The sequence below is a fragment of the Epinephelus moara genome, chromosome 11 (genome assembly GCF_006386435.1).
Source record: "Epinephelus moara isolate mb chromosome 11, YSFRI_EMoa_1.0, whole genome shotgun sequence".
Taxonomy (NCBI): Eukaryota; Metazoa; Chordata; class Actinopteri; order Perciformes; family Serranidae; genus Epinephelus; species Epinephelus moara.
The window spans coordinates 2,640,146-2,666,225 of NC_065516.1; the positions used below are offsets into that span (position 1 = coordinate 2,640,146).

Below are 26,080 nucleotides of genomic sequence, written 5' to 3' on the forward strand. Positions count from 1 at the left end.
GATGGTACCTGTAATAAATGCAATATATTTGCTGAAATGGAGGCGAGGCTCAGTGACTAGAAGAGCTGGTAGAAGCCCTCCATAGCTGCAAGCTACTCCAGTAGCCGTAGTAGCTCTAGTGCTAACTCTGGGAGCTAACGCTAACATTCCTCTCTTCTCCGTGAGCCCGCCAGGCTCCACGCTATTCGCCGGAGCCAAGAAGCAGGCTCCCGGAACGTTAGCATGGCAGCCGACTAGTGCTAACGCTAACGTCCCCACGCTTCTCGGCTCCGACTCACTGAGCCTGGCGGAGAAGCGTGGGGACGTTAGCACTAATGGGCTGCCATGCTAACGTTCCAACTCTTCTCCGTGAGCCCGGCTCCCGGCTCAGTTGGAGCTGGAGCGTTAGCGTGGTAGCCGAGTAGTGCTAACGCTAAAAGGAAAGCAGGAAAATAGCTAAACACAGCAGAGACCTAGAGTGAGTGAAAGACATCGCTAACTGCTAAACTAAGTTGGCTGTTTAGGTTTTATTTCCTCGCCCCTGTGGCGAGTGAATCTGCCTGCAGTGAAAGCGGGGGCTGAGAGCAGAGGCGGGGAGGAGTGGCTCATGACACACTTTGTTTTGCTCTACAGGCAGTGCACAACAGCAAACCTAGCGGTGAAACGATTTCGCTTATTGCCCCTTTAAAAGTGCTTTTCAAATGAGTTACAAAGTGCTTTACATTTCAACACATTGGCATATAAAAACTGAGGAAATAAAAAACAGTTTAAATGAACTTAAAACTCAAGTAAAATCAAGAAAGGCTCTCTGATGGAAGTTTATTTTAAGAGGGGACTTAAAAGAGATCACTGACTCTACCAGCCTGATCTCTTTGGGCAGACTGTTCAAGAGCCTCGGGGCCCTGACAGCAAACACTCTGTCCCCTTGAGTTTTCAGCCAGGCATCTGGAGCAGACAAAAGACCTCTGCCTCAGGACCTCAAAGTGCGTCCTGGAGTGTATGGTACTAAGAGGTCAGGGATAGTTTCTAACATGTCGACATGTCTTGGTTACTTTGAACAAGTCTACAGCCATATGAACAGTCATCAGTACCAGAGAGTGTGTGTGTGTCCTTATAAGTGCTTGGTAATCAGGATGGTTTAGATGTTCTAATGATAACACATTGGAGACGACTCTGTTATTAATGTGACCAAATGTGGTGATCAAAGTGCCACACACACACACAGACACACAGTTACGGCTCGGCTGTGATCAAAGCGTTGGTTCGTAGCCAGCATGCTCTGTGCTGTGATGCTAACAGCCAGGCGACCCGCCTCGATAGTTTAGCTGCTATTTCAGGAGCTGCTGTGTCACTGATGAGACATTAAAACAGAATCAAAGCCAGAGGGATTTTCTCCTCCCGTCTCATGGAAACACTGAGAGAGCCTTACTGACCTTAAGTTAATGTAGTCAACTTCAGAACGTCACACAAAAGTCCCTCAACCCCCCCGTCCAGAGCTCAGATTGCTCTGGTCGAGCATGAATAGTGACCTCTGACCTCTGACAGTCATTCTGTCAGGTGCTTGAAATGTTGATGAGCTCAATGTTAAAGGCAGTGGTGGAAAGTAATAAAGTACATTAAAGTACTGTAGTTAAGTACAATTTTGAGATACTTGTTTTTGAGTTTTTCCATTTCATGATACTTTCTACTGCTACTTCGCTACATTTTGGAGGCAAAAATTGTAATGGTAATAATATATATATTATTCTGAACAGGTTCACTTTTACTTAAGTAAGAGTTTGAGAACTTTTACTTGGAGACAGAGTATTTCTACACTGGTATTACTACTTTTTACTTGAGTAAAATCAGAATACTTCCTTCCACCACTGGTTAAAGGTTTCTCTCCTGGTGTAAACACTTTATGTGCTCTGGTGCAGATCTGATATGTACTCATCTTAAAGCAGAGTCACATCATGTGACTGTTTCAACATTGACCAGCATAATTTATCCAGATTAGGATTAGTCAGATTTTGACAATTATTCTCACACCAGGTGTTTCAAACGTACTTCATCATCTTAGGGCTGAATGCCAGTGTTAGCATAATAACACTCACTAGACTTTTAGTAAATTCAAACCTGCTTGTTCAACCAAAATCTAAAATTATTTTAGTTCATATTAGATGGTAGGATAGATTAGGCTAAATTGAACTAGATTATACAAGATTACACTAGACCACACTAGATTAGATTTAACTGGACAAGATAAAGCTTGTTTCAGTAAGATTATATTAGACATGATTAGACTATTTTACATCTACACCTATCAGCCAAAGCATTAAAATAATGAATAACTTTGATTATTTCATTCCAATACATTGTTCTGCTGGGAAACCTTTGGTTCTGGTATTCATATGGATACCACCTGATATGTTCCACCCACTCAAACACCATTGCAGACAAAGTCCCCCCCCCCCTCATGGCAACAGTAATCCCCAATGGCAGTGGCCCCCCAGCAGGATGATGCACCAGCAGAACAATGCAGTAGAACAAAATAATCAAAGTTATTCACTTCACCTGTCAGAGCTGGCATGGAGCCCGCAATGTAACTAACTGCACTCCCCGAAGAAATACACTGCTATCACATTTTTTTAAAGCCTAATGTACAGATCACGTGGTCAAAGTGAACCACCACATCACTGGTGACTGAGACAGAGGACAATGAATATAAAGGGAGACTTTGCCGATGGTGAACCAGCTTTGTGTCATCACAGTGAGTGCAGATAAACAGTGTTTGGCTCCCTCTCCCCTTTGCCGCCACCAGTGCCTGGACCTCCACTGCCATACCTCAGTTATGGTATCTCCACCACTGGACAGGCAGGGATCTCCGGGGGTTGAAGTCAAACAACTTTCATTTGCATACAGTGTGATGACACGTAGTTGACAGAATATCAGTTTCCCTGCTTCCCTTCACTTGTTCCTGTACAGCAGGGTCGGCCTTTTTCAAGTGTTATAATCATTAAAAAGCAAAAGCAGCATGTGTATACATTCAGTAGGCCATATCTTCAGTAGCTAGCTAGCTAACCCTACACTTTACAGGGTTTGATTTTGGTTTTGGAACAGGAAAGAAATGTATATCTCTTTCCAACTTCTCCAGGTAATGAGCATCACTAATACACAACGTTACTCAGGCACAACATTTAGCCCCAAATCCACAAAACCAGCCTGGTAATGAAGGAAATCTGAAACGATTGCATTAGAGTCAGTGGAGCACAGCTGTGTTGGTGTTGGTCTGAGCTGGCCAGATGCTACACTATGATTCGTCAGTTTGCGTCTGGGGTTGGGACTAAGCGAAGGGTCAATTAAAGTAGATAAAAGTGGATTTGACAAATTGTCTTTGATTAGTTTGAACTAAATGAGATCTGATTAGATTAGCCCAGACTACATTTTTTTTTTAAAGATATTTTTTGGGAAGTTTTGCCTTTCATTGATAGGAAAGTCAAGTGTGAAAGGGGGAGAGAGAGAGTAAGTAGTAAGTAAGTAAGTAAATTTATTTATATAGCACTTCTCACAGAGAGGACTCACAAAGTCCTTCACAAGATAAAATACAAAAAATACAATAACAGAAACAATGCAAAATACACAAAAACAAATAAAAAGTAAAGTGCAGCGAAATACAGAGATGATACAATGGACAATTAATGGAACGCAAGCCTAAACAGATGTGTTTTTAACTGCTTTTTAAAAATGTCCACGGAAGAGGCCGCTCTCAGCTCATGAGGTAGTGCATTCCACCATTTCGGTGCAACAGCCTTAAAGGCTCTATCACCTTTCGTCTTTAATCTTGTGTGAGGGACAGTAAGTAGGTGGCCTTCAGCGGACCGCAGTGACCTGACAGGACAGTGAAAGGACACCAGATCCGTCAAGTATGCAGGTGCTTGACCATGGAGGGCTCTGTAAGTGATGGTTAGAATCTTGTGCTGGATCCTGAAATTAACAGGGAGCCAGTGCAGGGATGCCAGGACTGGAGTGATGTGAGTGAACTTATGAGATCTGGACAGAAGCCTGGCGGCAGCGTTCTGGACTAGTTGGAGGCGGTCTAATGAAGTTTTATTGAGACAGGTGAAAAGAGAATTACAGTAATCCAGACGTGAGGAAATAAAAGCATGGATGATCATTTCTAGCTCGGAATAAGTTAACATGGATCTGAGTTTGGAAATGTTTTTGAGGTGGAAAAAGCAGGAGCGAGTGACAGTTTTGATGTGGTCATCGAAGAGCATGGCCTGATCAAATGTGACCCCAAGGTTTCTCAACTTGGGGCGCACATTTGCACTGAGGGACCCTAAGCAGCTGGCCACTTTAGATGCTGAGGCATCAGGTGCAATAATTAAAATCTCAGTTTTAGCTGCGTTCAACTGAAGGGAGTTAGAAGACATCCAGTCCTTAATTACATTCATACAATCGTACAGTGAGTCAATTCCATCGGTCCTATCAGGGTTAAAAGAAAAATATAACTGGAGGTCATCTGCATACATATGGTATGAGATACCTTCAAAATTGCTGATGACATCTCTGAGAGGGAGCATGTATAGCGTAAAGAGGATAGGCCCAAGCACTGAACCTTGGGGCACCCCGCAAGAAAGGGGGGCAAACTCTGATTTATGAGGGCCAACAGCCACAGAAAAGGATCGATCAGACAGATAGGATTTAAACCAATGAAGAGCGGTCCCTGAGATTCCTACCCTGTCCCTCAGCCTGTCTAAAAGGATGTGGTGATCAACAGTGTCAAAGGCTGCACTGAGATCAAGCAGAACCAGGATAGTGGATTTACCGGCATCGGAGGCCATCATGATGTCATTGGAGACCCTGAGAAGAGCAGTTTCTGTGGAATGTAACTGACGATAACCGGACTGAAATTTATCTAAGATATTGTAACTGTTCAACGCTGTCACTAACTGGTTTGCAACTGCTTTTTCTAGAATCTTAGATACAAAGGGCAGCTTGGAAATGGGCCGGTAGTTACTAAGAACATCGGGGTCCAGATTGGGCTTTTTGAGAAGCGGCTGAACAACCGCTTGCTTGAAATGGGACGGGACACGACCAGAAACCAGTGAGCTATTGATTATGGAGAGCAGAGATGGACCAATAGTGCTGAAAACATTTTTCAGCAAAGTTGTGGGCAGGATATCCAGCGGACTAGAAGAGATCTTCATAGTGCACACAAGATCTGCTAAGTCTTGTAAGGAGACAGGTGAGAAATTGTCAATAATTGACTGTTGTTTGGGAGGATCAGGAAGGGAGGAGGAGGAGGGTGTTATACTGGCCTTGACACTGGCAACCTTATTCACAAAATACATTAAAAAATTGCTACAGTCCTCATCAGAGGACACAGGTAGAGCAGGCGGTTGCGCACCAGTAATGCTACTTATAGTGTCAAAAATGACCCTGGGATTTCTCTTGTTGGAGATGATGAGATTTTTAAAATAAGAGGCTCTGGCCACCCTAACAACAGAATTGAATTCAGCTAACAGTTCTTTAAAATAAAGACGATGTACATGAAGCTTGGTTGATTTCCACAAGCGCTCAGCTCTCCGACATTTACGACGAAGGCAGCGGATGTCGTCGTTCAGCCAGGGAGTGGGATTAGCTGCGGGGATAGTTCGAGGCTTTAAAGGAGCAATCTTATCAAGAATAGCAGAGCAGTGTGAGTTAAAAGTTAAAACTTGGGAGTCAACGTCAACATTAATACTAACAGGCTGCGCCACACTGTTAAAAGCGAATGAGAATTTCTCAGCAGAGAGGTTATTTAACATACGGGTGAGTTTTGTACGCTTGCTGGTTGAACAATCAGAAATAATAGACAAATTAAACAGGATGCAGTTGTGATCAGTGACGGGCAGCTCCTCAGAGACGATACAATCAATGTCCAAACCAAGTGTAAAAACAAGGTCCAGCGTGTTTCCCTTAATGTGTGTCGGGCCATTGACATGTTGCACAAAATGAAAAGATTCAGTGAGATTTATAAAATTATTAGCAAAGGAGTTTGTGGTGTCATTTACAGGCACATTAAAATCCCCAAGCATTAAAATTCTTTGAAATTTAGTGATGGAAGCCAAAAAGTCACTGAATTCAGTCAGAAAGGCGCCATTAATACCAGGAGGGCGATAAATTAAAATACAATAAAACGGGTTAGAGCGGCCAACTTTAGAAATAAGCAGTTCAAATGAGGTAAAAGTTCCACAGTCCACTCTCCTCGAGGAGAAACTGTCTTTGTACAACAAAGCAAGGCCACCACCGCGGCCAGTGGTCCCTGGGGCACATATGAATGCGCAATCAGGCGGGCATAGCTCCTTCATGGACACATAATCTTCATCCCTTTGCCAGGTCTTGGTGAAAAACATGAAATCTAAATCTCTAGCGATGAAAAAATCATTCAGTGTGAATGATTTGTTATTGAGAGGGAATGACATGCAGCAAAGGGCCACAGGCTGGAGTCGGGCCCGGGCCGCAGCGGCAACAGCCTTGTACACGGGGCAACCTCCGTTGACCATTCTATTCTCATTAGTAGGCTGAGCAGCATTGGGGTTTCAGATCACTCACTGGCCTGGTTCTCTCACTATCTCTCCCATCGGGTGCAACGCGTAAGGTTTGACATCTCACTCTCTCACCCCCTCCCAGTCACCAAGGGTGTCCCTCAAGGTTCTATACTTGGTCCTTCACTGTTTTCCATCTATATCAATAATATTCCCTTAGTTGCTGGCAACTCACTCATTCACCTTTATGCTGATGACACAATTCTCTATGCCTCTGGTCCATCTCCCTCCTTTGTCCAAGCCACGCTCCAGGATAGCTTTCTCCAGGTACAACACGCCTTCTCACTATTGAAACTGTCACTCAACACATCCAAGACAAAAGCTATGTGGTTTCACCGGAAGGGTGCTCCCTCTCCATCTCCACTAAACATCTCTACCTGTGAGGGAGCTATCCTAGAGCATGTTTCTGCCTACAAATACCTTGGCATTTGGTTAGACTCTACGTTATGTTTTTCACACCACATCTCTCAGTTACAGGCTAAGGTCCGGGCCAAACTCGGTTTCCTTTATAGACATCTTCATGCCTTCACCTCTTCTGCTAAACTGACTCTCATCAAACTGACCATTCTCCCCACACTCGATTTCGGTGACACTATCTATCGTGCCGCATGTAAGGGCACTCTCGCTAAACTGGACACACTCTATCACTCTTCCATCCGCTTTGCCACTAATGCCTCTTACAATACTCACCACTGTACTCTTTACTCTCTGGTAAGTTGGCCATCACTTCACACCCGCCGCCAGATTCACTGGCTCACTCTCATTTACAAGACCCTCCTTCAACGGACACCCCCCTACCTGTCTCGCTTGCTGCACCGACTCCCTGTCACATACAACACTCGGTCCTCTCTCCATATTCTGCTAACAACCCTACAACACTCGGTCCTCTCTCCATATTCTGCTAACAACCCCCAAAACCAGATCCACATTTGGCCTTGCATCATTCCAGTCAGCTGCCGTTTCTGACTGGAACGCATTACAAAAACACCTCAAACTGGATAAATTAATTTCAATCCCGGCCTTCAAAGAGGCCATCTCACATCTTTTTACAGATTCCTGCAACTGCTTCCCTACCGTCTAACCTTTCCCTCAGTCTGCCTGTATTCTGTGTTGAGCGCCCATACCTGCCACCGTTGGCCCAGGCTCCTTTTTTTTTTTTTTTTTTGTAATATGATGTTGCAAATAATCCTGTTATTAACTTTGTTTTTATGTTTTTTTGTGTTGTGATGTTGTAAATAATCTTTGCTATTAACCCCCACTGCTTTGCCTGTATGCCTGTATGACTGAATAGATGTTTGTTAACCCTTTCTATCCCTGTCACTCTCTTGCTATTTGTCCGCATAGCCATGCTTGTGTGCTGTCTCTGTTGATGTCCTGCTACATGTCTGTATAGTTGTGCTCTGTGCTGTGCTACCGTCTTTTCAACCAATCCTTTTTCTTTCACAGCCCTCTTTCCCCTCCCTGGGAGGGGAGCAGCTTGTGCCTCTTGTGAGGCCATCATTGTAAATAAGAACTCGTTCTTAATGATTCTACCTGGTTAAATAAAGGTTAAATAAAAAAAAAAAAAAAAAAAAAAACCTGCTCTATTCACTAAGCCACCAACGCCCTGTAGCCCAAACTACATTAAACCCATTCTCATTCCCGGGTCGTCAAATACAGACGCTTTGCTACGCCCTTTAGCATCTCTTAGTGACACACAACTGAAACAAATTGTAACACATGATTAATGTTGTGAAAGGGTCGTGGTTAGGTGGGGTTGGGAACCAAAATCCAGTGCCAATATAGCATCAGTTACTATTTTGGTGCCAGATTGTGTGAGTAGCAGGAGAGTGAACAAGCCTGCGTGTGACAGTGATGGTGACGGTGAGGCTGCAGCGACTGGATTTTATTAAATTGGACAGTCTAAGCATGAAGGGGTGAGAAGGGATGACATCCGACATGCTGAAACAAGGACATATATATATGGGACACCTGCTCCACCCACTAAGCCACCAGGGGACCTCAAAATTTATTTTGCTGTTATTTGTGCTCTTTTATTTATTGTTGAAATTTTGTTGTTTGGTTAGGTTTCATTTTTTATGTGAATCTGTTAAAAGTGTTTAGTATTTATCCATAGTTACATATGTGAGTATATTTTAAACTGTTATGAGTGAAGCCTAATACATTGTTTAATTTCTTGTTTAAATTTGCCTTTGATATAAAATAAGTAATTTTCTGTGACTGGCTGTGCTGTATTTTGTAAAAGCATTGGTTTAGGCATTGGCACAGTTTTAATGTATGAGCACCTGTATCGGAAAAAAACCCAAACGATGCCCAACCCTGCAGTTAGGTTCAGAAAAAACACATGTTTTGGGGTAAAATAAGTATGTTTGTCATGTAACATGGCATAAATATGACTATATGTTAATTTTATTATGTTACTTCAAAACAATATTGACTTTTGGTTTCACATGGGACACAAACAGTGATCTTGTGGGTGATAGTCTTGTTTTGTTTGACCCATCCACTTCCCCTCCCTTCCACCCCATGCAGACTCTCTCACCTTTTATATTACATAGTTGGTCTCAAGATCAAGTATTGCCGTGGATGGGTTTATATTGGAGTTAACTGAAAGCTCAGTGCTCCTCATAAAGACGCTAAAGGCTACCTCTGGCACTGATATAACATGCCAAGGGGCGTGACAAAGCATCAACATTTAACGACCTGGACTACCAAACTGACAAGATTAGAATAATTTAGATACCGTTAGAAATAATTAGTGTAGATTAGAATATGACAGATAAAAGTAGTAGTGAAGAGATTAGATTACAATGGATTTCCTTTTCTCTTGTCTGTTCTGAATGAAAGCATTTCCTAAAGATATTTAATTTTTAAATGTAGTGAATATTATTGTAAAACAGAGGCTGATTTAAACCTACAGTTTGTTCTGCCAAGTCTCGATAAGGTGTGGTGAGAAACATGTAGGTACACACACACACACACACACACACACACACACACAGAGTCCTCCCGTCTCCCAGCAGAGATGGCACAAAACAATCTCCCCCGGCAACCAGCACTGGGATACGGTTGCTATAGCAATTCTAAGTACTCTCTTCCTCCCAGACTCGAGTTTACCTGAGTGTTATAATTAGAGGTGTGTGTGTGTGTGTGTGTGTGTGTGTGTGTGTGTGTGTGTGTGTGTGTGTTTAAGAGGTCATAGGGAACAGCACTGAATGGCAGGGGGAACATGAAGCGAACACACACACACACACACACACACACAGAAATCCCCAGGATATCTCCCAAAATAGCCTCAGCATGTTTGTCTTTGAGTGAGTCTGTATGTCTGTCTGGCTCTGTCTGTCTGTCTGTCTCTGTCACCCTCTCAAGTGTTGTATCCTGCTATGGTAAATGTACTTATTCTTGTACTTTAAACTGCAATCATCTCAATCAACTTCTCACTGTGAATGATTGGGACCTGAATGAATACAACTTTTTCTTTTTTGTAAAGGCGGTCCAGTTTGTTTATTTCACTATACAGTTTTCACTGTTTGTGTTTCTGTCTGCAGTCTTCTCATTGGAAAAAGGTGATGTCACACACTACTAATCACCTTCATTTAAAAGTAATAAGATACAATACACTATCTTCTCTCTGTGCATAGTAATGTTACTTTTTACACTACTTTTGTGTTACTTTGACCAAAACGACCCCAGAAGAACCAGTGTTCATTTTATATGGATGAGGGTCATGTTGTTTCACAGAAGTTAATCAAAGTACAGCAGCTCCAGTTTGTTACAGTTTATTTCAAATCCAGTGCTGCGCCGGTCTGACCCATTAATGCATTCACATACAGTGGATACAACTTTGGATTAAAATCTGCTGTTTATATTAATAAAAGCATAATGATTACAGCAATTAAATAATCTCGACCTTTTTAAATAAAGAAATAGCCTTCGTCACAGGGATGGTCAGGCAGAGGATCAAAGTTTGATCATTATTAGATATGGATAAATATTTGTGGGCCTATGATATGAAAAACAATAAACAAATACTGTACAACAAATAATACAAATACTTAGCACTACAAATGGAATGGCATGTGAGTCAGTTACTACGAGGAGGGCAACCTAATATACCACAGCTGGAAGACCCTCCTGCCGGTTCCCAATGTGCCAGGCAGCTACAGCAGCACCAGAGCGACAGTTATGCATAAGAACAGGAAAGTTTGCCGGCATTGCTCTGTGGTTGTAGATGGTGTGAATGAAAACACATCTAACATATAGGCTACTTACATAACCCAGATGTGCTGAACACCGGAATGAGGAAAAAACAACCCTTATCCCTGCTGCTTTCAGGCAGCCTTAGGACACAAAAGCAAAAGAGGATACAGTGGAAGTATATGAATAGAAACACACTGGACATGATAACACACACAATCACTGGCACCCCTCTATAAGATAGCATATAATGAATGACACAACAACCTTTTTTTGTTGGCTCACTGGCAGAAGTGGATCAGTGTGGATGAATGAAAAATGAAAACAAAGATTTAATTTCAGGTGGTAATGCATTACGTGACATTGTAAATGATATCCTGTTGGTAACGCCTTATATTACTTCTTTACTGCTTAAAAGTAATATATTACTGTAACACATGACTTTTGTAACAAGTTACTACCAACACTGGTTATATGTATTTATGTTTCAAGTATTCAGTGCACACTTTTAGTTTTTGATTAGATAGACATAATTTGGTGAAGTGAAGTTTGAAACTTTCAACATTTATCTTGTCATTAATCTGAATAAACAAAAGTCACATTGACATTTTGAGGGGCTATAAATAGGAAACCTTTCTCATGAGAAATTCCTGACCAAAGCAGCAGTGTGCTTTGAGACTTCATACCTTGAACATGTTAGATGACTGATCAGGAATTGTATGGAGACTACTTTTCAAGTAGACTTTTGTATAGCTGATCATTAAAGCATCTGTTTTGTCAGTGAAGTTCTGTGTAGAATCTGCTAAATAGTCCTTATGGGTTTACACAGAGTTTCTGTAACAGTGGTTAAACCTCTCTGGCTGCAGTATTTTAAATTTCTTTCCTACTGAGGCTGTATTCTGAAAATAAAACACAATTTAGTGTGTGTGTGTGTGTGTGTGTGTGTGTGTGTGTGGGTGGGTGTGTGTTTGTTTGTGTTACTATATTGTACCAGCAGACTGTCAGGTGTTTCTTTGTCTGTGTGTGTGTGATGTAGGTGTGTAAGTGCCGGGCTGAGGGGCCCCCTTTACTTAGAGTGGGGGGTCTGAAGTGGCGTCCCTCCATTAACATAGACAGAGGTGTGTGTGAGAGATAACTGCTGGCTCTCACACAGTCTGACACCTCACATGCACACACACACACACACACACCTGCTATACGCTACACTCAGTCTCCTGTCTGCGTTTTCCGAACCTCTCACACACACTCTCTTTATGTCCTCAAGCCCCTTAAACACACAAACACATACACACAGTCAGTCAACCCATCATACACACTTCACATCCACTCACATGCCACCATGTTGACTCACTTGCCGCAAGATGGGTGGATGGGTGGAAGTGGAGGAGTGACACACACACGTACACATCACATTCACTGTGTGTGTGTGTGTGTGTGTGTGTGTGTGTGTGTGTGTGTGTGTGTGTGTGTGTGTGTGTGTGTGAGACGCAGTGGCCTTGGTCAGGGTTGGTGTCAGTCTAACTGGCATCAAGATGACTGGCCCTACGTGATGACTGGTTAGTCATATTTTGTGTGTGTGTGCGATGACTTCATCTCTGGTGTTATCAGTGGAGCTGTCCACAGTGTGTGTTGTGTTGATTTTCCTCCACCTTTAACCGTAATGTTTGTAGTATCAGCTGCTCAGTAATAGCTAACAGTAACAGCTCTGTAACATTTGCATCATTGACTTTTTTTTATTCAGTTAACATTGATTGTTGTTACTGTAATGTTTGTATCAGCAGCTCAGTTTGATTTTGCTATCACATTACTTAACTGTACGGTAAAGCGTAAATGAGCTGCCAGTTAGAACTTTTAACTATGTTAACAGTGATTGTTGGTATCATAGTGTTTGGACAAGCAGCTACTCAGCTTTTTATTATAACATTACACATTTGTGTTACACATTTTTTTGACCACAATGACTGGATAAGAAGCCCCCTGGTATTTTTCTGTTTGACTGCATTAATAAGCTACCCTTTTCTGATACCATAATGTTTAGATGAGCAGATTGACACTTTGATAACAGATTCACTGTTGCTGTAAACTGAACTGTCAGACATCAGTTACTGTTAAAGAGGTATAACAGCTACACAGCATTTTGTCATTGGTGGATGGGTCAGCAAGACTTAATTTGCTGTTTGTAATATTTGTAATGTAATTAAATTGATTGTTATCATTGTTACCGTAATGTTTGTATAAGCAGTGGAGTGAGCTGGGATGTTTTATTGCATTAAAATCGATTGCTGTTGTTGTTACTGTAATGTTTGGATAAGCAGAGCAGTGAGTTGGGATAATTTTATTGTTTTAAAATTGATTGTTGTTACCGTAGTGTTTGGATAAGCATTGCAGTAAGATCAACTGCTTTATTTCACCAAATTGATAGTTGTGTTGTCACCATAATGTTCGAATGAGCAGTGCAGTGAGTTGAAATTTATTGTTGCATTGAAAATGATTGTTGTCACCATAATGTTTGTTTAAGCAGTGCAGCAGCTTGGATGTCTTATTGCATTAATTGTTTGCATAAGCAGCTTTTTGATTTTAGATGATTTTTTTTTTTTTTTTTTTTTTGGCTGTGATTTTACCACAGTAGTTAATGTAGCCTACATGACCAGCTACCTTATGGTAATAATACTTTGCATGTTCACATTAAATCTGCATCACCTATGTGCCATTTTGCAGCCTGGCTGCTTTTGCAATGACACAGGCTTGGAACATTTTTTTCCCAGTGGTGGCTGGCTTCACAATGCAAATTCTGTTAGTTTGTTAGTCGCAGATTTAAATGGCATGAAATTGACTGCTCCAGTTAAATGCTTCAAAGGTCAACTACTGAGCTTTGTGGTGGCAGATTCATATTCAGTGCTGCTTTTGTATTGTGTTGTATTAATAAGGCTTTTGTTATTGGCTATAAGATAAGATGGAACTTCTGAAGGACACATTTGTGCCAAAGCTGCTCTTCATACAAAGTAAAATTAATAAATATAACAAAACATAGTAGCAGCAATATATGCATACAAAGTGGCATTAAGTGAAAGTAGAAATTATATATTTAGGGTCGCATAAAGGGAAGCTCAAAGCACAGATGATGGTGCAATGCATGCATGAGAGTGCAGGGGATTGGCTGCTATGTTACACATAATTAAAGTAATAACAGCAAGCAATGGAAATACATTATTTCCTGTTCATTAAAATAATTGTAAAATTAGGTGCTGTGACCACAATGCTTGGTAAATGCATTTTCTAAAATTAACTATTGCAAACAACCACAGCCACTCTCAGCTAATTATTATGTTTTCGCTGCAGTAAGATGACCAGCCCAAGGGACTTGTGTACATTTATATCACCATAGTGTAGTGTTTGTTTCAGAAACTAAAAGGTTTTGATTTGTTGATGACTTGTACATTAATGTTATTGCCTTATGTATTGTCTCATCTACTTATTTACTGTATAAAACTGCAGCTTTTTGATTTTGTTGCATTCCTATAATTTATTCATAAGAAAGTCTCAAGTTAATTTTTAAAATAAGACAAACTTTACTTTATTTATTTCCTTGGGGCTGAGCTGTGGGCTCGAGTCACATGACTTGGATTCAAGCCCAACTTGAGTCAGACCGGGCGAGGCGGAGGTGATGTTTTGGTCCAGGAGGTCCAAGCTCGCAGTGTCCGAATATACGGAACTGCCAAATGGTGCCAATCCCCTTTGATCTGACATCAGATGTGACGGGACAGTCGATATAGAGATACATTTANCGCACCTCGGTCTGCCAAACTACCAAACTGAGCGTGCCTCAGGTTGCGCTGCTCGAAACTAGGGCCCAATTCCAATCCGGCCCCTAAAGACTCAAGCCCTGAACCCTCACTGACTTAACTGACGTCAGCTGTAAGTGATTGAGTGTGAGAGTCTGAAAGGGCTCCGGATGCTATAAATAGGAATGGGACAGTACTTATCCCCCTCTCTACAAAATGTTGTTGACACTGGCGGCTCTGGGCGTGATCATTTATCGGTTATTGTCAGCACGCACAAGGCGTGTGAGGGATAGACTCCCTGATCAGTCAATCCTTATCCAAGCACTTAAGTTGTAAAATGGGCAAGAGGTACGTTTGAAATAATGAATTTACTGTTTTTACCATATGCATGTTTTTTCTCAACTAGCATCAAAAGTGTTTTAAGTGATATAGTGATATCTATCTTATATGTATGTTTATATATATATATATATATATATATATATTGTTACCGTTTGCAGATCTGCCGACCGTGTTTATTTGTTTACGGGTTTTTTTTAAACACTTGTTCGGTGAACCGGTGTTCCGAGGGAACCGGTGAACCGGTGTTCCGAGAGCAACCCCTGTATTTGATGTCACAACGCTATGAACTGTGGGTAATTTCCTTACCGTAAGTCCGCATCGATGCTGACCTACAGTAAAGGGGCATAAAAGCCTCACTCACTGACTCACTGACTTGACGATTTGACAATAGGACAGCCCTCACACACTCACGCACTTCATATGAACGCGCCTTTAAGTCAGTGAGTCTGTAAGGGATCGGATTGGAATTGGGCCTAGCTCTGCGCGGGGTTCGCCACCCTGCGCCGTGCCGCGCCGGGAAACTAGAGGCCTAGGACTTGTAACAATGACTTGGTCCCACCTCTGCCTGAGGGAAATCGCAGTGTAGACGTTTAAATACAGAGTAGGAAAACAGAATAAATATAAAAATATAAATAGTCTAAGATGACAATAAGATGCAAATCCAACATATAATGCATTATTAATATTATTAATAATGTACACATGTTAAGTATTTGCAGTATCTACTCATTCCATGTTGTTTTTTTAATTAAGTATTTTAACCCTTTGAACTCTGCAGTAGAAATAGTCCACCAGTGCCTATATTGGTATTTTTGCTTATTGTGATGTCATTTCTTGGAGTATTTTCTTATGCTTCATATCCCTAAAATCTGTACAACCTACGATAAAAGAAAATGTAAATCAATAAACCAAAATTATTGATAAAAGTAGTTAATTTGTGTCATGAATTTAAAGAAATACAATAATCAGACTTTTTTTAAATTAGATTTGAAAAATAAACAAAAGATTTTAAATGCAGAACCGTGATAAGTTATTCTAACTATGTACTTTATTTAGTTTTTGAGCAAAGTCCAAAGGCAGTAAGGCAGTTTCATCTGCATTAGAAATATTCCCCTGTGTATTTTATGTCCATAAAATCTGTACAGCCTGTACACTCTAGCTGTTGGTTTTTATTTTACTAATGACACTAATGACAGGACAATACTGTGGTGTCACCATACATTTTCACCATCTTTTAGACAGCTTGAAACACGACAAAATGCGGTCATTGCACACATACAATGTCATGATGCAATCTTAGCTTTTTGTTGCAAAAAGAATTAATTAATTAATTAATTTTATTTTAGATCGATTTTAAACAGTATCATGAAAACAACAACCTCAGCCGGCCATGCACCGGAGGTCTGTTTTCAGAGGGTTTAAAGATATTTTTAGTGCAAAATTAAAAAGTGAATGTAATTGATTTCGTCTCACTCATGTCATCCCATCTTATCCTTTCACTCAGCTGTATTATGTAAACCTTATATAACTAAATAGTTTATTTACATGTGTCCTTAATGAATTACCAGCTCCCACCAAATGTTGTGTAGTAAGGTGATAATAAATACAGGCAGGTTGGCCGCTGATGAGTCAGTGTGAGCTGCTGCTTAAAAGCATCCCAGCTGCTGCAGCGGCAGAGACCCAGCGGGGGCGGTGCCAGCCAGGACGGGTCACTGCTGTGGGCTTGTGACTGCAGGGTTGTCGGTTTGAATCCCCAGATAGCGTCTGCACAGCGAGCAACCTTTTCTGTGACTCAGCATGAAGCTCCTCTGTGACTCAGAGTTTTGTTCAACCAGAGGTTTGTTCACGCTGAGGTGTTCATGGTTCTGTTAATGTCATCCTCCGTGCATCATAACTCCTCCACTCACTGCAAACCTATAGAGTTTATGCTTTGACACTTAACAAAACTACATTGCTACAAGTTTTGTTTCTGTGGTTGTAGCTAGGGGAAAGTAAGTCTCGTCTACCTTTTGTTCTGGACTTGAATTATCTGAGGACTTTGTGCCATTGTGACTCTGTGTAAAGCCTAAATAAAAGAAGAATTAAATGATCTGCATTTGCAGAGTTTGATGCCTGCAACACCTGATGTTGAGACAGGGGCAGCATAAGACTTGGAAAGTTGTGGTATGCTCAAAAAACACCTGGAACATTCAGCAGGTAAACGGGTTAGTTAGTAGCAGGTGATAGTATCATGATTGGGTATGAAAAAGGAATCCTTTAAAGGCTCAGTTTTTCACAAGCAAAGATTGTCATTTTGTAAAAATACTGCGCGGGCAAACAGTCCAACAGTTTAAGAACATTTCTCAATGCAGAATTGCAAAGAATTTTAGGATTTTGCCATCCACAATCCATAATATCAGAGAGATGACTCCATGTCTGAGAGGGGCATACAGATTTTGTGGCAACATGTGCTGCCATCCAAACGACGCTCAGGGACGTCCCTGTTTATTCCAACAAGACAATGAGACACATTCTTCATGTGCTCCAACAGCGTGGCTTCGTAGTAAAAGAGTGCAGGCACTAGACTGTCCTACCTGCAGTTCAGACCTGTCCCCCACTGAACATGTGTTGAGCATTATGAAGTATGACACACAACAATGGAGACCTTGGACTGTTTAGCAACTAAAGTCGTATATCAAGCAAGAATGAGAAAGAATTTAATTTTCAAGACTTCAACAGTTAGAGTCCTCAGTTCCCATACACTTACTGAGTGTTGTTAAGAGAAAAAGGGATGTTACATAGTGGTAAACATGCTCCTGTCCCAGCTTTTTTGGAAAGTGTTGCAGGCATCAAATTCAGAATGAGTGTAAATTTATAAAAACCATAAAGTTTGTCAGGTTGAACATTAAATATCTTGGCTTGGTACTGTATTCAGTTGAATAAAGGTCAAGTAGGATTTGGAAATTATTGCATCCTGTTAAAATGTATGTTTTATACAGTGTCCTCACTTTTGGGGGGATTGAGGTTGTATTCATTCATTCATTCATTTTCGATAACCGCTTATCCAATTGGGGGTTGCAGGGGTTGTGGGGGGGCTGGAGCCTATCCCAGCTGACATTGGGCGAGAGGCAGGGTTCATCCTGGACAGGTCACCAGACTATCACAGGGCTGACACATAGAGACAGACAACCATTCACACTCACATTCAAACCTACGGTCAATTTAGAGTCACCAATTAACCTGCATGTCTTTGGATTGTGGGAAGAAGCCTGAGTACCTGGAGAAAACTCACACTGACATGGGTAGAACATGCAAACTCCGCAAAGAAGGGCTCCCCTACCCTGGATTTAAACTCCCCACCCTGGGAGCGACCCAGGAGCCCTCTTGCTGTGAGGCGACAGTGCTAACCACTGCACCACTATGCCACCATTGAGGTTGTATTTTTCACATAATTGCACCGGACAAAATCTGTGTCTGAATCACAAATTTGCTTCAAGAAATGCCAACAAAAAAGTGTGGAATTGTATGTGTACAGTAATACACAGTAACCATCAGGGTGTCAGAGAGGACCATTCCACAATCATGTGCAGGTCAAAGGATTATTTTCAGGTTGCTGTACCATCTGACCTTTGACCTCCTCACTGCTGGCTTCATTGGTCGTGTGTCTGTCACTGTGAATTGTTGTGGGCAGAAGCAGCAGCTGTAAACTGCAGCAGCCCCTCCCTCTGCTGACCAGCGCTCCACCATTGGGACTGCTGTGTATCAGCAGATCAGATGTGACTGCGTGGGCGGCAATGAATGTGATAGGATATGAATGTGGAATATCAATTATGATGAATGCCGTCCCCGTGTTATCTGTTCTGTCTCCGTGGTGACACGTGTGGGCGGGTCCCGGTCGCACGGCGATAACAAGCCTTCAGTCGTAAACAGTGATGTAGAAACAGAGCTGGTGTTAGCTGGTGTTGTGTCAGGAAGAGATGGATGGATGGAAAGACAGATGCTGTTTTTAAATGTATGATTGAAATGTCTCAGCTTTCAGAATGTTCCTACACCCACTTTCTGTACAAACCTGTGGTGTGAGATTGTCCAGATTCAAGAGAAACACTAGTTATAGTTATATAACCACACACCTCCTGATTATTACCAGCGGTGGAAGAAGTACTCAGATCCTTTACTTCAGTAACAGTAGAAATACCACAGTTTAAAAATACCTTTTAGAAATAAAAGTCCTGAATTGAAAATATTAGTTAAGCAAAAGTATCAAAAGTAAAAGTACTCATTATGAGGAATGGTTCCTGGTTCCGGTTCATGTTTACCGAGTTTCATGCAGATCGGTCAAACTTCCTAGAAAGAGATCGATCCATCGATCGCGGAAAACCTATATAACCGGAAGTTATGGGTTCTTGAGGCATATTTTTCCTCATCAGAAGAAGCATCTCTGTGCAAAGTTTCATGTCTGTACTACATACGGGGCATGAGATATGCCCATTCAAAGTTTGACATTTCAATCGGTTGCTATAGCGCCCCCCTTTGGCCAATTGATGTAATATTGCTTCATTGGCATCCTCCCATGACCCTCTACCACTGTGCCAAATTTCACATGGATTGACCAAGTCAGTGAGGAGAAAAACAAGGAACAGACACACAGACAGAGTTTTCGTCATTATATAGTAAGTTATTCATTCAAGTTATTCATTTTTTTTCTATAATATAACCTGTAAGAGTATATTAATGTTGTAGTTCATCAATGTGGAGCCACATACTTTGTGTGCTTTGTATATCATTGGGTAAAATGGTTGTATGGTCCTGTGTTATATCATATAAGTTTATCCTATATTTTTATACTTCCATGTCGGCAATAGCCGTATCCGGAGGTATCTCATTTTTGAGTTACCGTTAATCTGTCCCATTTTCATGAACACAATATCTCAACACCTAGATGGAGTTTCTTCAAATTTGGCACAAACGTCCACTTGGACCTTAACCACAGGGCATCATGATGATTTCGGAACGGACTTCGGAACAATGAGTTTAATATGGTCGGAACAATGGGATGTCGAACCAATGGGATGTCGAACCAATGGGCTGTCGAACCAATGGGCAGTTCCCCACTTCGTAGGGTGGCCATACGTCCGGATTTTAAATGCCCTGTCCGGCGTCCGGTGCAGCCACAAGCCGGACGCTTATTTGTCCTCCTTTTTGGAGTTGCACTTGAATGTAACGCAGCATATCGTCCAATGCTGTAAGACTTTCGGTCTAACGAAAGATTGGCAAAAAAAATGATTGGCTGAAAGCGATGTCAATCGATTATCTGATCTATCATTGGTTGAAAATGTAAACAAGCATCCATGTGCTGGCTGTGTCATATCATCACGTTAACGGAATGTTAACATGCCAAAAAGACAGACCTCATTCAATGCCGAATGGTCAAAAGAGCACACATTTGTCAGCAAACGTACGAAAGACGACTTGCATGCGTATTGTGGGAACTGCCCATTGGTTCGACAGCCCATTGGTTCGACATCCCATTGTTCCGACCATATTAAACCCATTGTTCCTAAGTCCGTTCCGAAATCATCATGGTGCCCTGTGGTTAAGGTCTGGTTAGGTTTAGGCACAAAAACCACTTGGTTAGGGTCAGGAAAAGATCATGGTGTGGGTTAAAATGAAAAAGAAAGTGGCAAACACATAAGCCGTGAGCCTGCTCTGCCTCAAGCCGGTCGCGGCGCACCATACGCCCGCCACGAGCCGTTCAGCACCACGGACAGTCGGACTAATGGGATGTCGAACCAGTGGGCGGTCGAACCAATGACATGGACCCCGTATTGTATGCTTTGTCGTTGTGATGTGGACGTTAGTACACAAGGAAAGGGGGGCATTGAAAGGTATGCTAGCACAGAAACAATAGCAACAGACGAGCCAAGTTGCAAGTTGTTTTTTCGAGACGCTACATCGCCTCAAGATGACAAGATATCCGCTGCAGAGGTTTGTAAAGTCTATCATGCAGTCAAGCATCACCAGTCATACATGATAGATCAAATTGTCTTGTGATGAATAGAGTATCTCAGAATCACTATATCATGATAATGGACAAAATTGTACTATAGTGGGGAGTACACTAGAGTCCTATGTTGCGATTTTTCTTGCTTCACTAAATGCTGCAAAGTATCCTCCTTTTTGGTGTTGTGGAAATGGCCACCCTGGCACTTAGGCTGTCGCCATCTTGGTGTTTTGGAGCCAGAAATGACTGTATCTGTATCTTCATCATCATGGATCATACATGAATTGAAGGGATTCATGTATTAGGGTGATTCATTGCTAATTCACTATCATAAACATGAATGCTACTGTTGCCATCACCATGAAAAGAAGGCGGCACAGTATCTTAAACTCACTTTAACCCAAAGATCAGAAAGCAAACCCCAAACTTTCTTAGTCCGACTGAGTCTGTGTGCCAAATTGCCATTATTAATTTCGCTGTCAGCATGTAGATATGTAAAAAAGAAAGCAAAGAAGACTTCAAATTTAATGCTCAAATACTTGTGTGTTTATAGGCAGTTTTGCTATTCAACCTTTCAGTGGCTTTTTTGTCTGGACAGTCCCTGCAGGGTTTTACTGGCTGTTTTTAGGATTGTTCTGGCATGAAGTGCTTTATTTCACAGCAGCTTTTCTAAAGAATTGCAATGCCTGTTGTGATGTCAATGGGCTTTTTTGTTTTTCTTTTTTTTTCTTGTAATTAATTTGCTGGGGCAAGTAAGAATTGCAAAAAAAAAGTTTTGATGCTGTCTCAGATTCAGAGTTTCTTATTATTAGAATTCAGCGTTTCTCACAGATTTAAAATCTTTTTATAATGATTTTTGATGATGTTCGATGCAACACTGAAGGACCGTCTCTGTGACTCTCTCTGCCCAGTTAGCACAGGCTAACACAGTACAACGTGATCTCAACCGTATTCATTATATTTTGCTGCTTGGGCAGAGGCTTCGTAGCAGTGGGGACACCGACATTCCACCATGACCAAAGCTGACAGGCTGGCATCTTCCTTATAGAAGATCCAACCTCTTCTACAAAAAAATTGCAGACATTTTAATTGATGAGGAGAGAACAATACTGATCACTTTTCAGTCACGCTAAATAAGGCCTGGTGTGTGTGCTTTTGCTTGTTTCTGTTGCAGAAAGTGCCCAGATGGGTTTGAGTGTCTGAAGGCAGGGAGGAACCCCAACTACGGCTACACCAGCTTCGACACTTTTGGGTGGGCCTTCCTGTCTTTGTTTCGCCTGATGACACAAGACTACTGGGAAAATCTCTACCACCAGGTAATGCATATACACAAGGATGTTTTTGGTCTCAGAGGTGATGGGGATGCTGCGTAGTGGCTGTTGTTCCTGAAGTATCAGGCTCAGATACAGGTCGCTGCCACTCAAGACCAAGTGGCCTATGTCAAGCTTTACTTCCATCAGACTATTTAATGCCTCAGCTTTGGTGCTTGACCCTGTTTTTATTTATGGACATTTAAGGCACACTTTAATCTCACTGGTGGACATCTTAAACTGGTTGAAGGTTGAAATTCTATATTTATTCAAAAGAAACTTGTTATTTAGAGCCTTATCTTTGATTAATGTTAAATTTTAGTGTCAATTTATGAGAATATGAAGTGTAAATGTAATTATGAGTTGAAACCTGCGGCAGAAAAAATCTATAGAACAGTTGCTGCCACTCCCAAAGCTCACTGATGTGAACTCATGGTAATAACTGAAGGTAATCCAACATTTTATCAGCTCCTCTTCTCTCATCTGGATTTTGGCAGCTGGACAGTAACAGGAAGCTGTTCAGAGAGTTTCTAAAAAGCGAGGTGGGACTGTGGAAATTCCCCCGTTGCAAATATGTTTGTGTGAGAACATTGTGTTCTGTTAATTGTTTTTTGCAGACGCTGCGGTCAGCTGGTAAGACCTACATGGTGTTTTTTGTGGTGGTGATCTTCCTGGGCTCCTTCTACCTGGTCAACCTTATCCTGGCCGTGGTTGCAATGGCATACGAGGAGCAGAACCAGGCGACCATCGCCGAGGCATGCCAGAAAGAACGGGAGTTTCAGACGGCCATGGAGAGGCTTAAGAAGGAGCAACAGGTAAACTGATGCACTGACTTCACCAGTTAAACCCAGTTCATCATCAGTTTGACCTCCTGCTCTGCTCCTGATCTGGATTTACTATAACCCCATGGATTTACTGTACAGTTACTATAGAATTATTATGGAATTACAATCGCTGTAGATGGACTGCAGATTTCACATGAACAAGTACCAGTTCCAAGTACTATAAACAACAATTTGCTTGAAACCTCAGACTAACCAAGCAGGGCAGGCAGCCAAGGATAGAAGTCAAATAAATAAACTTATAACCTACAATCAAGACATGCCAAGCAGATACAAATAATGCTGCTTTTGAAAAAGTGCCAGATAGCGAGCATCTATGGCAAACCTGTGTCATCCCAAATAATGCCTTAGCCTGAGCTGCAGCCTGAGCTGCAGCCTGAGCTGTAGCCTGAGCTGTAGCCTGAGCTGTAGCCTACGCCTTATCCTGAGCTGTAGCCTGGGCTGTAGCCTACGCCTTATCCTGAGCTGTAGCCTGAGCTGTAGCCTGGACTGTTGCCTACGCCTTATCCTGAGCTGTAGCCTGGGCTGTAGCCTACGCCTTATCCTGAGCTGTAGCCTGAGCTGTAGCCTGAGCTGTAGCCTACGCCTTATCCTGAGCTGTAGCTTAAGCTGTAGCCTGAGCTGTAGCTTACACATTAGCCTGAGATGTAGCCTGAGCTGCAGCCTGAGCTGTAGCTTACACATTAGCCTGAGCTGTAGCCTGAGCTGTAGCCTACGCCTTATCCTAAGCTTTACCCTACTCCTCAGCCTGAGCTGTAGCCTTTCTTTCTAGTTTACTTTCTTTTTAGTTTACTGGATCTTTGGAGAGTTTATTGTGTTTCATCCGACACAAATTTTATCTACTCTACCAGGCTGCTGCCCAGAAAATTCTCGACTCGGACTCAATAATGTCACCAGAACTGTCACCATTTGGCCTGCCATTGGACAGCATGGAGGAACGGAGGCGGAGTCAAGCGCTGGTGGGAGTGGCTGATGTGGAGGCGAACCTATCAGAGGAAAAGCTGCTGCAGGTGGACATGACGGATGGGGGAAAGGTAAGGCAAAAAGAATCTGGATGTGTAACCTTTTTATTTTGTTATAATACAGTCAAAGTAACGCTTTTCTTCATCACCTCCAGCCCCTCCACCCTCTTCTCGCTCGCTCCTTCTCCACAAGGACTCGGCGAAGCAGCCAGGTCTCCTCCATCTTCAACTTCCGTCTGAGGAGCCGGGGGTCAGAGGGGGAGATGGCCGATGACGAGTACAGCGTCCCAGGTGACGTGGTGGAAGGCGTTGGGGGTCGAACCTACAGTGGTGGGACCTTCAGTGGCATCCTGCCGCACCCGTGGCCCAAACGACGACCAAGCACCTACAGCAATGCCAGCAGGAGCTCCCAGGTGACCCAGCAGAATGAGATTAGTCTTTGGATGAAACAAGATTTGGGTTACTTATATTAAAAAAAAATCAAACATAATGAGATGTTATGGGATGAATTGAGATACTTCAATGTAAATAAAAATGGGAATAGATTAGATTTAATTGAATAAAATGATAGTAGCTACTGTATTCTAAAATTGAATGAGATTGGAAATTAGATAAGAATAGTTGGCATGGAATTATACTTTTGTCAGGTGATGTGAGATGATAATTTTGCTGAACAAAAGTGGATTTGTTGAGACAAAATAAAATCATATGAGATTAGAATAGATAAAATGTCATGGGATTAATTATGTGGATGACATTAGATGAGATTATACGACATAACAGCATGAATTAGGCAACTGTGGCAGTTTAGGAAAATGGATATTGATGACCTGTTACTGCTGTATGTAATGCAGAAAAACAAAAAGCAAAACGAAGTATTTTTACAGTAAAACTCCAGGTAGTGTTTTTATAGTTCGTCCCAGTTGCCAGAAGAAAATGCTGGCATTTTACATTTTATATCAATGTTTCTTAAGTGATGCAGTATATGAGCTGACTTTGTCATGTGGAGGTGGAGGGAATGGTGGGTCACCTTGGAAGGGGTATAGCGCTAAATTTGGGGTCCTATGCATAGGCGTTCTCTGTGGGCCCCCTGTTCTTCCCTTCTGTATTCAGGTCTCTTGCGTGCACCTTTTAATTCAATTTAAGTTAGTTTGTTTCTTTTTCTTTCCTATTTTTCTACCTTTACTTTTTTGGAACCCTGATTTCCCTTTATTTTGTAAAGACATGACAGTGCACGTTGATGTTCCAGCAGCATAAGCAGCCACTCACTCGGCTTCAGCTGCATTGAGAGAAAAATCCTAGTGCAGGGGCTGACTAAATCATTTTGCCCCTTTAAGGGTTGACAGAGAGCTTCCACTATAGTTTTCTAATCAAAGTTCAGTATTTTAGCCGAACTATTAAGTAAGTTTAATTTGGTTAATTTAGTTATGGCACAGGGCCACAGGTTTGATTCCAGCCTACGGCCCCCTTACTGCATTTCATCCCCTCTCTCTCTCTCTCTCTCTCTCTCTCTCTCTCTCTCTCTCTCTCTCTCTCTCTCTCTCTGTTTCTGTTTCAGTTTCAAGCTCCTTTATTGGCATGACTGCATTCCAAACAATGTTGCTAAAGCATATTAACACAATACAACACAAATATAACAAGCATAAACAATAACAATACATTAATAATAATTGCAGTTAAAACCAAAACAAAACATGGAGAGCATGAGTGGCTATGGCAGGGTAAAAGTCATAAAGAAATGAATTTATACAACAGATTAATTATCAATATATAAACAATTATCAATTGTCATGTGTGATGTGAAGTTGATGGCGGGCTGTTGCATATTTTGCTGCCAGTACACAAGAGTCCTCCCTCTCTCCCAGTAGGACCGGAAGTTTCTCTAAGTTATTCCAGTGCAAGAATTCTGGGAATATCTTTATTATTTTTGCAAAATACTCTTCTCTAATGCATTGATATTTGTCACATTGAGTCAAGAAGTGCAGCTCAGTCTCTACTGTTCCCTGGTCACAGTGAGAACACAACCTCTCCTCTCTGGGCAGCCAGCTCTGTTTGCGTCGGCCGACTTCTACTGCCAGGTTGTGCTCACTCAGTCTGTACTTAGTCATCGTTTT

General features: G+C 41.8%; 1 protein-coding gene across 1 annotated transcript in view; it reads left to right on the forward strand.

Moving 5' to 3' along the window:
- LOC126397819 (sodium channel protein type 4 subunit alpha-like) overlaps positions 1-26,080 on the forward strand; it is a 365,246-nt gene that overhangs the window by 181,018 nt on the left and 158,148 nt on the right. The window contains exons 10-13 of the mRNA XM_050056785.1: positions 22,027-22,168; positions 22,780-22,977; positions 23,856-24,038; positions 24,122-24,379. Coding sequence (XP_049912742.1) covers positions 22,027-22,168; positions 22,780-22,977; positions 23,856-24,038; positions 24,122-24,379 — 781 coding nt within the window. The remainder of the gene's footprint in view (positions 1-22,026; positions 22,169-22,779; positions 22,978-23,855; positions 24,039-24,121; positions 24,380-26,080) is intronic.